This window comes from Mustela lutreola, chromosome 6, assembly GCF_030435805.1.
Source record: "Mustela lutreola isolate mMusLut2 chromosome 6, mMusLut2.pri, whole genome shotgun sequence".
Lineage (NCBI taxonomy): Eukaryota > Metazoa > Chordata > Mammalia > Carnivora > Mustelidae > Mustela > Mustela lutreola.
Genome location: NC_081295.1, coordinates 112884922 through 112901961, shown reverse-complemented (window position 1 = coordinate 112901961; position 17040 = coordinate 112884922). Strand labels below are relative to the sequence as shown.

Sequence of the window (17040 nt, the reverse complement as noted above, 5' to 3'; positions counted from 1 at the left end):
AAATCAACTAGAAAAATATGTTGTGTTTCCAGTTTGTTTTCAGAATAAAGTGATCATTCTTTAGAGAAGAATTGGATTTTTTTCCCCCCAAATCTCCTTCTGCCTTGTTTATTGCTTTGGTGAGACTGGAACTCCTTTATCCTTCCAGTTTTGTGGAGCTAATTGGATTATGGGCCACCCATCGATTTTCGTGGCAGGTCTACGCATGGCTGAGCTCTGTGGGGGTTTCTCGTAATAGTCTCTCATGCCTCACCAATCTTATGCACTGTGTTTTGACATGTGTATAACCACTGTGTCACAATTTTCAAATAACTTAGGGTGACCCTGGGAGAAGAGGACCGCCTGGGCCCCCTGGCCCTCCAGGACCCAGTGTAAGTTGTTTGCAGCCTGAATTTTCCTGTGTCTGAGAGTTAGGATTAAAGAAACCTAAGAACCCAAAATGGAAGTACTTGTTAATCAAGTAATCATTCTAAAATTCCAAAATGGCTATAAATTTTTTCACCCATTCAGACCATGGGACTTTTTAGGCCGAAAAAGTCATGGAATAACAATAATTTAAAAGGTGATTTTTTCAGAGAATGGCTTACTCATATATTTGAAGTCTTTTGGCATTTGTGATTTCTCAAATACTTAACACTTGGATGTATAAAAGGGACATTTTCAAATGAACTAATTTTTACAAAGGTTTTACACAGTAAGCAATTTTTAAAATAGGAGTTTAAATAGGAGATAATTCATATTTTATTTCTTCCCAGTTTTTTAAAAGATGTGTTTATTTATTTGAGAGAGAGAAAGCATATAATTTGGGGAAGGGGGCAAAGGGAAAGGGAGAAAAATCCTCAAGTAGACCATTCGCTGAGTGGAGCCCAAGGCAGGGCTCATCTCATAATCCTGAGATCCCAACCTGAGCTGAAAAAGGAATATTCCCATGAGTCAAGGTTTTTAGAATATTAGCATATTGTATGTTGCTATTCATCCCTTATATTCTATTGAACAAATATATTTATTATATTTTTGTCCAATGGACTTTCTGTTATTAGTGGGTTTGAGTAGGGTATGTAACTATATTCTTAACTTTAATATTTTCTTTACTTTAGGGAACAATTGGCTTTCATGAAGGAGATCCCTTGGTAAGATATTTACCTTTGAACAAAATACTGTTTAAGTCAAAGACCACGTAATCTTTAGATTTAAAATTGTCTTGCCGGAATATGTTGTATTTCTGTGTTTTACTCTACTTGGATAGCAGAGCAATCCAGAGCCCTAGTGGGCTGGTGGTTTGTATACACTTGGACTGTATGTGGTTTTCATTATGGAAATGTTTTTGTTTCTCCAAAGTCTTTTTTGCTTTATGACTAAAGCATCGTTTTCACCATAGCACCCCAATTTCGGAAGCTAGAAGTCCAATGTCTCCCTCTGAGACTTGTTTTACTTACAGACTAATATTCACATGATGTTGGTAAACTGTACTAAATGCAATTTTGGCCAATTTGACAAGGGCTTGTGGACCTCAGGATAGAGCTGTTCTGGTGGTGGGGGAAGAGAAAAGGATCAGGTTGTGGTACACTAGGTTGGAAACATTTGGTATACGAGGTCTGGAAACATTTTATTTCTTTAATAAATCTGAAATAAATATGGCAAAATATTAACACTTATTTAATCTGGATAGTGAACACACGGGGAGAGCTTGTTCTATTCTCTGTACTTTTCTGTAAGCTAGGAATATGTCTGAGTTTAAAAATGAAATATTGAAAAGAAGGGGTATTCAGACTTATTTAATGAATATAATTATACTGGGATTCTGAAGCTGCAATCCCTAAAACAGTACCATTTTGTCATGAAGGGAGGCTCTAATTTATGCCCTCTACCTCTCTCTCTCGCTCTCCTTCGCAGTGTCCCAATTCCTGTCCACCAGGTCGCTCAGGATATCCAGGCTTACCAGGCATGAGGGTAAGAGAATAATTTCAGTATTTTATATTCAAGAGTATTAACCATAGGAAAAAACTAGATCCTTTCCTGTAAGTACTGGCCTTTCTGGTGTAAGACCCCATTTTGGAAGATTAGGCAAGTCTGTGTTTGTTTTTTCTTTGGCTTAGTCTGTGGTCCTTCTACAGTCCTATAACTTCAGCTGGCTCCCCTGGCAGGTACATGAGACGTGGATGTTTGATTATACAGTGCTTTTGTTGTTCAGGGAGGAAATACCAGTAAAATGTACTGGCTGGAGAGATGCTGTAACAGCACATTAAGGCTCTGAAGTTTGCGTCCTATGGGGAAGATTGGGGAGCAATTATACACATAATGTATTTGAATCTATTTTAGTTAAAAAATTGGGAAAACAGTGCAACATAGCCAAGGAAAGAGACTTCCACAAAATGTTTTTCTCTCACTCTGTATCATAATTACTTCAAAATTTCCCATTAAAAAACCTCCAAATGTTGGGGTTAAGTGGCTTTTTCTCTCTAGCCTATGAGTCTGAAGTGATTTTGAAAATTCCAGACCAGAGGAATTCTGCTATGATCTGAAAGGCACCAGGGCACTGGTTTTCCAATTATGGTTTTCTCTAATGTGAGTTTTAGTGGGTTCCCACAATTGCAGAAGATTTTGTCCTGGATTGGTGTCTTATTTTTCTCCAAGACCTCCACTCTCACAATAAGAAAGTGTCCGAGGGTGAAAGCTCTGACAGACTTAATTTTAGAATGTTCATTTCCCATTTGCCTCATATTACCACCCGAAGCACACATATGCTTAGAACAGGCAGCCTGACAAGAAGATACAGGGATTTCTTCTCGTACTATGCAGCTTTCAGGGACTGCCCTTTATGGCTTTCCCTTTGCACTTATAATTGTGTACAAGAGGTGGAAGTTGTGCATCGGGGGAGCTCCCCTTCTCATACCAGCCCTTCTTCTATCTCCAGGAAGGAGGTGGGTATAGAGGAGGAGGCAGAGGGTTTTTGGAGCAGCACAGAGAGAGCAGGGAACAGCCAGCTAAGCTCAGTCAGGACTGTCATCTCCGAGAAGAAGGTTACTGATGCTGGAGAAGACTTGTTGCTCTTGACCCAACTGTGAGAGGAAGTCTGGGATAGAGGGATCTGGGGATCAGCTGGTGATAAATCATGTGGGCGAACCAGGTAATGAAGCTTTGTTATTCTAGAACAGTGTTTTTCTATTAACTAAAGCTAGTATTTACCATATACACCAGTCATGTAATACACATGGCACTGTTAAGGTTGTTGAAGACAGTCATTTTCTTTGTGACATAACTTTTTGTAGCACACTGACGCAGATTTAGGGAAACAAATCACTTTATGAACCTCCTGACCACTTTCTGTAACAAACCCAATAGAATTATTTTTTAATTAATTTATTTATTGTTACTTATGCATTCTTAGGGTCATAAAGGGGCTAAAGGAGAAATTGGTGAACCTGGAAGACAAGGTCACAAGGTAAGGAAAATGAGTATTTAATGGGTAAGTTGTGTTTAGGAAGTAGTACAACATATTATAAGGAATAAGAAAGCATGATATTTTTTCCTTCCTTTTCAAATGACGATCGACAGGTTTTCAGTAGATGCTTCAATATCCTGACTAAGCACAATATTCTCATGTTGTTCAATTACAAAAAACAATAATACACCAGACATTTCATTCTTTCTTGTGTTGCTGCCCCTTGCTTTCCTTTTGAAATCAATCACATTCAGCTTTTTTTCCTTGATGCTTTTGATAGTCAAAACATCATTCAGCTAGCTTTTCCACTCCACTAAACAAAATTTTATGACACGTGTAATATTTTACGACGTGTCGCTGACACTAGCAAACAGGAGGTTGAAAGCTGATAGCTTCTCATGTTAGTTCTGAAATAATTTGTCTGTTTCTGACTCCATTTCAAGAGAATTTAGATTTTGGGTAATCTGGAAGTGAATGATAGACTTAAATAGTTGTCAGGATAGAAAGACAGAATCTGTAGCACAACTTGCATTGAGGCTGGTGTGTCTTGCAGAAAACCCAAGGCAGAAATTTAAAGTATGATGACTGACTTGCTCTTTTAAAAATCCACAGGTGCATATTGGCTTTAAATGTCTAAGAATTTGACTTCCTGCATAACAGAAGTGTTGTCTGCTAGTTCTGTGATATTTTACAAAGCCAAACTGTTCTTATTAATGTGGGTTTTCTAGACATTGTTGACTATGTCCTTCTAGACCTTTATTGGGTGGAAAACTAGTCTTTTTCTTTGGAAGTTAAGAACTGAAGAGGCAATTTATTATATTGTCAGGCATTGATATCCTTGAACTCTAGCTAAAATCAGTCTGTTGAACAACCTGAGATAATCAGGATAAGTAAGCCAATTTTCCCTACCCTGTTACAGTTTGGACACTTATTTCTAGTCTTTTACTACTTGGGCCCTGAGTAATTAAGGCATTTTATTTATCTGGACTGTAACACCTGGGTTCTTACTGTCAAATTGGAGAAAGTAGAAAAAAGTTGAGTACTTCAGAGACTTTTCTGCCTGTTCATTCCTCCTTTCAATCTTGAAATTCATAATTGAAAAAAATTCAACAAATATTTTTAAAGTACCTGCTGTGTGTCAGAGTTTATTCTAAGTGCCAGGAGAACAGAACTGAAAAAAAAAAAAATGTCCAACCACAGGAGACTGGCTAAATTAAGTGTGACATGGCCATGCAATAGAATATTATCTAACCACAGAAAAATATGTGTAAGGATATTACATTATACCAAAAGATATTCACGAGGTAATGCATGTTTCAAACAGATTCGGCAGACTTCTATTATTTTTGATGCCATGCTCCCTTCCTTCTTCTTTTAGTGACCCCTTTTCTTTAGGGGAACTTTTACAATCCCATTTGGGGGTGCTCTCTTTGGCAGCACATATACAATCCCATTTGGGGATAGAGGTGTCAATTAGAATACTTTCCCCCTCTCCTCAAGAAACCAATTATTGTTGACACCTGTACAAGTTAGTTATCCAGACTCTCAAATTTGGCTTGATTTTAGTGAAGAAGTTTTGGTGTGTGAGAAAATTGGCCAAACTTTTATTAGTCATTGTTGAAAACTCCTTTAATTTATTTCACATGCTGTGTCACTCACACCTTCCAGTGTTGTCTTTGAAAATTTATTTGAGGGCGCCTGGGTGGCTCAGTGGGTTAAGCTCTGCCTTCTGCTCAGGTCATGATCTTGGGGTTCTGGGATCGAGCCCCACTTTGGGCTCTCTGCTTAGCGGGTAGCCCACTTACTCCTCTCTCTGCCTGCCTCTCTGCCTACTCGTGATCTCTGTCTGTCAAATCAATAAATAAAATCTTAAAAAAAAAAAGAAAATTTACTTGGGACGAAAGGGTGACAATAACTCATTAAAAAATGAACCTTAAAAGGGTAATCGATGCACTGAACTGTAAACTGAAAGTGGGTTCACAATTTTGCCTTGAATTTACTCTACAAATTAGTTAACAAAGATTTTAAAATTTGTAAATAAATGAATGGTCAACAATCTTTCAGTAAAATGATAACAAATTGCTGTTCCTAAATTTGTCATTATGTTGTAGTTATTGATTGATTAGTTGTGTGCTACTCACCTGCTGGTGAGATAGTTAAATCATCTATATTACTCCAGGGCTTATCCTGGAATCTGTAGGAAAATACCCCAAACTGGGGCACCTGGGTGGCTCAGTGGGTTAAAGGCTCTGCCTTTAGCTTGGGTCATGATTCCAGGGTCCTGGGATGCCCCATATTGGGCTCTCTGCTAGGCAGGGAGCCTACTTCCCTTCCTCTCTCTGCCTCTCTCTGCCTACTTGTGATCTCTCTCTCTGTCAAATAAATAAATAAATAAAATCTTAAAAAAAAAAAAAGAAAAAAGAAAAGAAAATACCCCAAACCTTGTTAATGAAAGCTTATTGTGCACATATCAGTCACTGTTGTTTTGATAGTTAGGCAGGGACATACAGGTAGCATTTAATTACACAAATGTGTTGCTTATCCGTTCCTTGAAATAGCTAATTCATTGGCTTTCCCACTGGGACTACCTCTCCTCGCTATCAGTCAGATGTTTTTATGGAATATAATCTGAGTAAAATTATGAGACTGAAACCACTAGGTATAATTGATTCAAAAGTCAAATATAAATGACTTAGGCATAACCTAGTTCTTTGCATTTATGCCCAAAGTTTCTATGTTTCTATATTAATATTGCCATTTAATTTTCTGCATTTCTGTGTGTGTGTGTGTGTGTGTGTGACAAGCACTATAAGGTATAATCTATAGAACAAGAACATGGGTGAATTGAAATATGTAATAAAGAAACAACAGGAATAGATTTTTATATAATATTATGCACATAATATTAAAAATGAGGAATTTTTCTCATGATTAATTTTACAATTTAAGACATTCATTACTACAGGACATGTAGGGCAGTGTATTTCTGTAAAAAAAAAACTTGTCAGAGGGAATAATAATTTTTTTTCAGAGTCAGTCAAGTGATCTTTCGGTATGAAACAGCAGTTGGATTTCTTTTCAGAATATACTAACATTTTAAAGCATATCAGAAGTTATAAAATTAATATCAAAAAGTCAAACAATAATTAGCTAGAAAACAACACGGAAGAAGATTCCATTGGCAATCACCACCAAATAGTCAAGATTTAATTTAAATATTTAAATATTTAAATTTAAATATTCAAAACCAACATGAGGAAAAGAACAAAGCTTTATTGAAGGAAAGTAAAAGATTTGATTAAATAGGGAGATACATTGAGTTCCAAGATAGACTCAGTATTGTAAGGATTCTAGTTCTCTCCATATTAATCTTTTAGTTCAGAGCAGTCCTAATATAAAGCAAGTAGTTTTTTTGTGAAGATCTTCCAGATACTTCTAAAGTTAATCTGGAAGAGCAAACATTTAGGAAAAACTGAAAGATAAGAGTAGCCATAAAAGAAAAACAAAGGTAAAGGAATTCTATCTGAAATTAAAATGTATTATAAAATTTCAATAATTAAGATGTGAGTTTGACAAATTCATACAACAGATCAGAAGAGCAGAGTAGGAAATCTAGAAACAAGTATATTCATAATTTACTATATGTTAAAGAAGGATTTTCCAGGCTCTGTGGAGAGAATCTTGCATTCAGTAAATGATATTAGAGAAGGTGAGCAATTACCAGAAAAAAACAAGAAAAAAACAACATGACAACATGACAGATTTCTTTTTTTAAATTTAAATTCAGCTAGCTAACATATAGTACATCGTTTGTTTCAGATGGAGAATTCAGTAATTCCTCGCTTGCATGTAACACCCAGTGCTCATCCCATCACAGCCCTCCTTTATGCTCATCACCCTCGTACCCGATCACCCCACCCACCTCCAAAATGATAGATTTCTACTTTATATTTTATGTTAAAATCAATTAAAGGTTTCCATTTAAGAAGTTTAACTACAGAATTATAGAAGAAAAATACAGATGAATATTGATATATTCAGGAGGTGAAGAAAGCTTTTCTGTGGGAGACATCAAAGGTATAAGCCATAAAAAGAAAGACTGATTTAAATGCTTTTTAAAGAATTACATATGGTAGAAAAATTATAATAAGAGAAGTAAAAAATGAAAATCTCAAATGAATAATATTGTAGTTGATGGAAAAGTTTGCATACGATGATCATATTTTCCTAGTAACACCTCCCTCCACACACACACACTGAGAACGTGAATATATATATGTTCTCTCTCTGTCCTTTCCTCCCCATTCACCCCTTTATAGAGAAGTGTCCAAGATGTTACTGGTTATTTATAGTTGAAAGGTGGGATTTGGGTGACTTATTTGTAAACTTCTCTGTATTTTCTGAATGTCCTACAATGAATATGGATTACTCATATAAACTAATTTAAGAAAGTATGGTAACATAACTCAGGGGATGCCAAGTGAATTTCAGATGTGCTGAGTTATCTATCTATGCTCATTTGGTGGAATAACACTTGGCGTGCTTTTCTGTTGTTTATTAGGGTGAAGAAGGGGACCAAGGGGAACAAGGAGAAGTTGGAGCTCAGGGACCTCCAGTAAAGTATTCTTTAAAAATATTTAACTTGGATATGCAAATATTCTTTTTTCACGACTAACGGAATATTTTCTGTTTAGCGTTTGGATTAATAGTATTATATTAACATATTTTCCCACCAAGCCAGCATTGGGAGTTTACCATTTTTTCAAAATAGGAAGAATCCTCAATGTATAATCAAGCACCATTTTAACAGAAAAATTTTACCTACAATTACGTATGTTCACTTACTAGATTTTAGGGCTAGGCAATCTGAAAGCAAATATTGAACACAGAGGTTGATATATGTCTTTTATATTCTATGGTACTTTCACATGATATAGAAAATTTCATGTACCCTGAATATGCAGGAGGTACCTCAACCACTGGATTTAATGTACCTTATGCCAGCATATAGTCATTATAATTAGAACATTCTTAATTGCTTATAATCAGGTCTCTTAATAAAAAGTTAGTCCCTTGTGCTTTGGCAGATTGCTGCAATTATATGCACAATGAGGTAATTTGGGACATTGCCATACTTCGATTTAAAGTGTTTGCTACATCAAAATTTACATTACTTTTGTATACAAAAGTAGAATTGCCACACTTTTTTTCTTGTCAAGATGAGTAGTTAACAATTATGGAAATAATAATTTCTGAATATTCATTGAACACTGTAGCTAGCTAAGGTCTTTGCTAGGTGAGGGACAGGCTCAGGTTAGGGAGGACAAACATAGGGCCATCATTCCTTGCCCTGCTCTGCTCTTCCCCCAAACAACTGGCCTTTTACAAAAGAGTTCAGGGAGCTGTGTGGATTAATACTTACCCCAGAGCTGAAAGAAATTCGAGCTAGAGGAGATGAATTTGAGCATTTGTAAGAAATGGTCACTGCTTTTAAGCTACATGAGAACTTTAAGAAAACCTGGAGGAATACAAGGTATTTATTTCAGAAGCTTGTCTTCCCTGAGCCTTTGAAAGGAGACAAGGAGATGGCTCTATTTGGTAAGAGAGAGATAGAAATAGTATGCGAGACATATGCTTTTTTTTTTTTTTTTTGATCTGATGAAAATTTAGTGGGGACCTAAATTATTTTTAAGCCACCCCCCAAATCCTCAGAACAGGATTTTGCAAGCAGCATTTAAAAATGTTTTCACAGATTAAGGATATCTGTTGGGATCTGCCTGGCTCAAGTGGTCTACTGGGGACTATTGTTAATGCTTGCTGACGTTCTGATGTTTGGCAGTAGGCTTACCAAAATGTTTCTATAAACTTCACAAATGTTTACTTTTTAAATGTACATCTATAAAGCAATGCACAGATTTTTTTTTTTTTAAAGCTATATGCTTTTGGAAACATTTATACACAAGCTTTGTCCTTCAAAATAGTCACCTTAAGAGATAATACATGGCATTCTCATGTCACTGCCATTGGCCCAAATATTTTTGGAATTCTTTTTGTAGAATTATCTTCAGAAAGAGCAGTTTGAATCTGATATGGCCACATTTTATATCTCAAGTGGTTATCCTGTGCTGGATAATCTTACACAGTCAGGTCATTCCTAACTGATCTACACAAATTTGTGACTTATCTGGACGCAGGCCCAGTTGGCCAGAGAACTGCCCCACTTACTCCAAGGGAGAGCCCAAGAGAATGACTGGCCTAGAGCTACTTGATCTGAAGCCAGGCACAGCACACAGTTAGCAAATTGCTTAGAAGTAGTTGCTCTACCTTCCTGAAGGGGCATCTACCTGCTGCTGTTCCCAGGAGAACACGTAGGCTCACTCCTGGAGCCCTGCTGCTTCAGTATTGAAGAAGATTCTAGAAATCACACTCACAGCCTTATTTTTAGGCTTACCCACTCCATTGCCCGAGATGGGGGGAGATGGATTCCTGCTGCTCCAGGTGGGAATGTAGAATGCCTTACGGGTGGTGTAGTGACTCCTAGTGGTCAGTAGAGATTTCAGCTCGATGTATAGTCAGAAGCTTTTGTGGACCCTGGAAATTGAATGGCCTTTGACGGCATACATTGGTGGGGAGAAATTAACTCCAAGGTTTAAAATCACAATCATCTTACATGTAACTAAGTTACAAATCATGAAGGAAGTAGAAATGGCAATGTATTCTGTATCTGAGTTAAAAAGTAAGTCAAAATACATGATTGTGGTTTTCTTATGATAATAATGTTTACTTTTTTGTCATCATTAATTGCTTCCTCTCCAGGTTTGTGTATGTCTTCAGAGTTTCAGAAGAGTGTTTAGCATCAGAAGAATTCTCCTTGTATTTTTTTTTTCTTTCTAAACTAGAAACATTTGTTTACATGATGTCACTATTTCTTCATGTTACCTTTGGTTATGTTAACCTCCTTCTGGAGCAACGTTTGTGATGAGATAAATAAGTGTGTGCTTCAACTAAAACAATTCACTGTTCTTTTCTTTCCCCCCCAGGGAGCCCAGGGATTAAGAGGCATCACTGGCATAGTTGGGGCCAAAGGAGAAAAAGTAAGATGATGATGATAGGTTATCAAAATGTATAAATATTTAAAAATTTTCCCATTTAAAAATATCTTATTTTCAGCAACATCATTTTTTAATTTCTTATTTGCTTAGTAGATATTTGGTTAAGTTTTCACATTTCTGTTATAAACATAGATGACAGAAGTGAGTAGTATGTGTGATACTTATGTACTATATATTTTAAATTATCTTGGTAGATAGGAATAAACAGGGATGTTACCTTTTTACATCTTCATCATTATTAATAGTTAATACTGGAAATCAAAGCAAAGACAGGAGAGGATGGAAAGGGAGAGGCAAGAGAAGGCAAGATCTCCCCAAGGACACGAGGACCATCCATGGCTTTCCCTCCGGGCTGATCGCTGAGCTCTGTCCCCAACAAGAATACTCCCTGCACTTCCAACCTGTCCTTAGCTCAGTCTCAAAAACCAGATTCTCCTACCATTTCCATAGCAAGGCACTGTGAGATGGTGGGGAGATTCAAAGAGGAAAAAGGACTTCAAATTTGTTATTCATTGGGAGAAACAAATGAGTAGATGGCTAACTACCATGTAAAAGAGACACATAAATTTGAGGGCAAGTGGTGTGAGGGAGTGAAGACAAAGGAGTGACCACTCTTGGTCAGGGAACTGGGAGGGCTCATGAATGAGGTGGCATTAGAAGAATGCCAGGCCTGGAAGGATGACGTGTTCCCATTGGTGGAGGATGAAGAATGGGAAATGCTTGGATGAGTGAAAATGAAAACAGTGGAAACCTGAATGTTCCTGTTGTGCTCAGAAATGTTTTTCTCACTGTGTGTGTGTGTGTGTGTATGTGTGTGTGTGTGTGTGTGTAGGGGTGTGCCCAGCTTCTCTATCAGATTTTTAAGAAAATGGTTGCCACTTAGTATATTAGGAAAGCCAGTTTGTGGGTTCCAGGAAAAACAATAAAAGCAATTTGTCCACTACCACTCCTGACCCTTGCCTCTTCCTCTTTAGGACCTCTGTGGCTAATTTGCTTCATTTTGCACAGGAGCACAGAGACTTTTATTAACAGCTAAGAGGGAATAACTTGCACATTGTAGGTGCTCAATAAATAAATTTAAATTTTTCTAAAAGAAATAAACATTTTTGGAAACGGAAGGAATTATTTTGTGACAGATTCCTTCAACTTCATTTTTTTTTCAGCCTTGTTGTCCCTTCTAGGTATTTTCATTCTGCCCGTTTTACTCTTCCATTTCCTCTAGAATATTTCTTTTCTAAAAATACTGTTTTTAAAAATTTTTTTCATGTTTCTATATTCATATTACCTTTAGTAATATTTTGTGTTTATCTCCTGTTATTAGAAATAAACCCCATTTATTTTGAAGTTGCTGATACCTAGGCCTTTGTTTTTTCTGGGTTTAAATCATCTAAAGTATGTGACCTCACACTTCGAAACCGATTACTGTTCTTGATATGCTCTTTATTTGAGGTATTTTTTTACTTGGCATTTTTCAAAATTTCTCATTTCCTTTGAGTTCTGTCAAATTGCTTTCAATAACAAAAAAAAAAAAAAAGCAAGCTCTTCTCATGAACTCAGACCCCTGGAGTGGTTGCCTAGTAACAGCATTTTGGGTCTGAGCTCATGCTGAACAGCAATAAGAGAGAGTGAGCGCATCACAGCCGATTTTGTAATGCAAAGGTTGGGCTCCTTGCTCACAACGCAGGGTGAATGATGAATTCAAGGTCTTTTTTGAGTCTTCCAAACCTCTTCTTCCCTGGTGAATGTAAAATGCTTTCTGCTCTGCTCTAGTTTTTAGGGATCAAAGAATTTCAAGGCTCTGTGGTGCTTCTGCTTCAGTGGTGTTCTTTCTTTGATTCTACCTTTTCTGAACCTTCTATCAAAGGTTTTCTAATTCTTAAATCTCACTACAGATGCTGTCTGCCTGGTTTTCTTGGCCTGACATCCATCCAGCACTCTTTTGACTGTTTTCCATTTATTTTATCATCTCCTTGTCTCAACCCTATTCATTAGGAAATGGCCTGTTGACTTCAGTCACCCTTTTGCCTTCTCATTCACTTAGCAGATGAGAAAAAGATTTGAAGAAGGGAGTTGTATTTTGTCAGGCAGTATATGTAGAAAGCACCAAAAAAAAAAGCCCTCATACTTTTGTTTTAAAATCACATTTTGATTCTTATTATTAACTAAGGAGGTGATATTTACAGTATAGCCAAGTCACAACTGATTTCAAGATAATTAGATTTATAAAACTCTAGTTTCCATCCCTTGGTAGGACAAATCTGTCGTTAAGAAAATAGATGGATTATTTTTATATAAACAGAACCTAATGTCTATCAAGGATGGAATGGGGGATACTCAAATCCTTATTATGATTCGTCCTTCTAAATCACATGACTGGACTTCAGATTGTGGATCTTGGCAGAAATCCAGCATCACAGAATCCCACCCACAGCTGTGGCTGCAGCACAGTCCATGGCAACTGCTCTATTCTTTCGGTGGCTCCTTAGTCTTCACCATTCGTGAAAAGCACAGGAATCCTGAGACTCCTGGAGGGTAACTACCCAACCTCCTGCCATAGGTTTGCCACCTTCCCTTAATAGGGACCAGTGTTTTTAGTTCATGTCATCAATCAAAAATGGCTGCAATGTGAACTTAAAATATCCAGAGTGGTAGGAAAGATCGGCCGTCAGTACTCTTGGTGGGATGAGGAGACGTAAAATTGTGTTTTCATATCTGAGGTGTCCAATGGCATACTCCCTGGTATAACATATACAGTGATCTATTATATATGATGTATGATGATACACTGATGTATACAGATTTTATTCCAGGCACAAAACCTCCTTCTTAATCTGGCTATTAAAGTTCTATGGAAAGACTGATGTGCCCTTTAATGACTGATTTCAATCTCATTTCTTTATGCTGTTTTTTTTTTTTTTTTTTTTTTTTTTGCAGGGTGCTCGGGGCTTAGATGGAGAACCTGGGCCTCAAGGTCTTCCTGGTGCACCTGTAAGTAGTTTTCCTTTTACCAGACCCAATGATAGGTTATTTAGCAATGACTGACCAGTGATAAAGTGCTGTATGTGTGTGTGTGTGTGTGTGTGTGTCTTTTACATGTGAATACAGTGGAAAAATGGGCAATAGTTTCTCTATTTATTTAAACAAATTTTAGTTAAGATAAGTATCACTTCCTTGAATAAAGAGAAATGTTCTTTTGCCTTGACGAGGGTTTTTGTTTTTCAAGTCGGTGAAGTCAAATTGTTAAGTTTTATGTTTGCTGTGTTTTCCTTTTGTTACAGCTACTAGGAAGTTTAGAGTCACAGTAACTGTCTCATTTCAGGTTCTTGCTCCTTTTCTATGATTTTTGATCTCTATATTTTCTATATTTCTCTGTATTTTCTATATTCTATATTTTGACTGCTATATGTACATGTGTCATTATTATAGGCTGCCTCACACCTTTTCTGGAAATAAATAAAAAAGCCACCCATATAATAACCACCTTTATCACCAAAAAAGTAGAAAAGGTATAAAGACAATAGAGTTTTCAATTATCAAGCTCCTATGGCCCAGTGGGGAAGACAGAATATTACTCTGTCATACGTTAAAAGATCCAGCGCTGGAGTATGAGGTAGAGGTACTGCTGGTAAGAGGAGGATCCTAGAGGCAGGCTGAAATGGAAAGCCATTCTGGGTGGGAAAGGAGCAGACAGAGTCTAGGTGATACTCCGTGATGGGAGTAATTGGTGGTAATGGGGTATGTGTTGTTTAAGGGATTGTTACTGCCTAGCTTGGAAAGTTTCTGTTGAGAAGATGAAATTGAATAGATAAAGGACGATCACATTGTAGAGAGTGTTTTATGCCAATGTGAGCAATTTGAACTGATCTGATAGTGACAGGAAGCCATTTGAGGTTTTAGAGTAGTTCTGCAGTTCAACAAAAGCTATATTAAGGAAGACTTATCCTCTCATCTATCACCACCTATACCGTAAATCAACATTAGCCAGATAATTTTGACAGAAACCATTATTATTGCCGGGAGAATGAAATAATATGGAAAAAAGATTGGCAACTGACCCAAACCTCAACCCACCATGATAGTCAATGAGTTTAGCTGATAATGTAGACATAGTTACTGATGTTAAGATTACCTACAGTACGGATCTTAATTTTATTATACCTATACATCAAAAGGGCACAGAAGCTTTACACATTGAAAATGAAATAAAAAGACATGTAATTCTCTATCATCCCTATCCCAACATAAAATTTTAAGATGTAATTTTTATAAATGATTTCTTGAGCTAGGCACCCATGATAGAGCAAAGCACTGGAATGAAAGAGCAGTCATAGGTAATATGGATGGTGTTCTCTAGTTTCAAAAGTCTATCAATAAGTAACTCTTGCTTTTCATTTTATTTTCATACAGGGTGACCAAGGACAGAGAGGACCTCCAGGAGAAATAGGTCCCAAGGGAGATAGAGTGAGTTCAGATTAGTGTTAATCACTATAAACCTCGTGCTTACTGGTGTCCTCTGCTGATTATGCTTACCTCTTTGATGTGGCCAAAGTGCCGTGATGAATGAGCCTGTCTTGTCTCTCCTTTCCCCTCTACCCTGCAAGGGGCCTCAAGGTTCTAGAGGAATTCCTGGCCTCCCTGGAACCAAAGGAGACATGGTATGTCCTGCGCCATAGTCACCCACCCCATTTTTTGAAGTGATTATTAACTTGTAATAAAACTTTAGAAAATAATGAAAGGAAGAAGAATGTGACTGTTTCTAAGACACAATGTGTTTCTTTGTGTCTTCTTAGGGCTTGCCAGGTGTGGATGGCCGTGACGGGATACCTGGAATGCCTGGGACAAAGGTACCTTTTGTAACCCTGGCAAACCGAGCCCAGCATTTCCATGACTACATGACAGGGAGATTTACTCAGCTGGTTTTGGCTTTTTTCCTCCGTTTTTTCATCAAATGTCACCTCAGAAATACTTTTAGAATAGTATGTTTACTTGGTTTTAGGAACTCAGTAGAATTGCCCTGTCGATGAAAGCAGCTGAAAGAGATTGTGTGTTTTGATTTATTTTATGTCCTTAGTCCATCTGCCCTATCCCGTATCACCACCCGCCCCTGCCCTGAACGGGATCATATCATAAAAGTGCGCATAAGGTCACCTGTAGGGAGAATCCTTCTACACAGAAGCCCTGTGTCCTTTCTTTACTTGAAAGACTTAGAGCAATTCACATGGGTTCAATGATGCAATAAAAACTTCTTTTCTCAGGGTGAACCCGGGAAGCCTGGGCCTCCTGGTGATGCAGGATTGCAGGGCTTACCTGTGAGTATTTGGGTCTTTAAATGTTTCCTGATTTAGCTGAGTATTTGGAAAATATGAATTTTAGAGAGAAACAAAATAATTGGCTCAGTTTCAGGAAGATACCTGATGGTTTAGTTTTACATTTTTGTAGTTTTACGTTTTATACTTTTTTTCTGAATAAGGAACTCTTTCCTAATAACTATACTAAGCTTTAATTTGTATTTTGCATTCTTCTCCTCTCTTTCATTCACTCAGTCTTTATTATCTTTTTACTAACTCTGAGCTGTGGGCCGGGAGCGCATACTCCCTCCTCCTTCTCACCAGTTTTGAAGTTCTTGTTAGCAGAGTTGAGCCATAGGGGCTTGCGAGTATGCTCCCTGGACGATGTGAAGTATCAGATACCATTTTTTGGATTGCGTGCTATTTTGAATTATTCAAATTGGGGTTTCCCTGCCTTGATGTGGCTAGAGGGTCACGCGGATTATACAGATGTATTCTTGGAGACAAATGTTTCAAGGTAATAAAGAGATACTTGGTCATTTGAGGACTGGCCTCAATTTATTATCTGACATTTTAAAAATAATCAGTTATAGAACATTAGGACTCCCAGTAACACCGAATTTTAGTTCAAGCCAGCATTCTCCTGCCATTCCGCTTTTCTACTTCAGGGTTAACTTTTCAATAGGTCTTTGTTTTGTTATTCAAGCTCCCCTTGACCGATGATAATTTGGAAATTCATGCTTGAAAAATAACTTTAGTTTAGAGATAGGATTTGCCTAAGGGTGTTCAGGCTTAATAAGCCGGATAGAGTGAAGTGTAATTCCTTCTAAATTGTGGGTAGTTCTAGAACTGTTCAGAATTTGGGAACTACGAAGAATCTCTCTCACACTAAAGCTTTGGTGTTGTCAGGATTCCCTCAGCCCCTGGGCAGTGTGCTGGGGGCAAGGCATCTCACGGATTCTCCGCTGATGTGATTCAGCCCTAGTTCTGTGTGCCTTCTTTTAGGGTGTACCTGGGATTCCTGGTGCAAAGGGTGTTGCTGGTGAAAAGGTAAAAGATGAAAATTTTTTAACTAGTACTTTTCTGTATTTCTCTATTATTTCATTAATATGTTTTATTTATCATTTTTAGTATTTCCAACCTGCCTTTTATTTTATATTCGACTCTAAGGAGAAATTTTTTGAAAAGGCTCTTTTAA

The 17040-nt window shown here is 37.3% G+C and overlaps 1 protein-coding gene across 2 annotated transcripts in view; it reads left to right on the top strand.

Annotated features, from left to right (window-relative positions):
- The window catches only part of COL9A1 (collagen type IX alpha 1 chain), a 92615-nt gene that overhangs the window by 40238 nt on the left and 35337 nt on the right, over positions 1-17040 (top strand). For both annotated transcript variants that reach the window (XM_059178374.1, XM_059178375.1), the window contains 12 exons: positions 318-371; positions 1098-1130; positions 1894-1950; positions 3389-3442; positions 8004-8057; positions 10483-10536; positions 13489-13542; positions 14962-15015; positions 15156-15209; positions 15345-15398; positions 15810-15863; positions 16848-16892. In XM_059178374.1, the coding sequence (XP_059034357.1) occupies positions 318-371; positions 1098-1130; positions 1894-1950; positions 3389-3442; positions 8004-8057; positions 10483-10536; positions 13489-13542; positions 14962-15015; positions 15156-15209; positions 15345-15398; positions 15810-15863; positions 16848-16892 (621 nt within the window). The remainder of the gene's footprint in view (positions 1-317; positions 372-1097; positions 1131-1893; positions 1951-3388; positions 3443-8003; positions 8058-10482; positions 10537-13488; positions 13543-14961; positions 15016-15155; positions 15210-15344; positions 15399-15809; positions 15864-16847; positions 16893-17040) is intronic.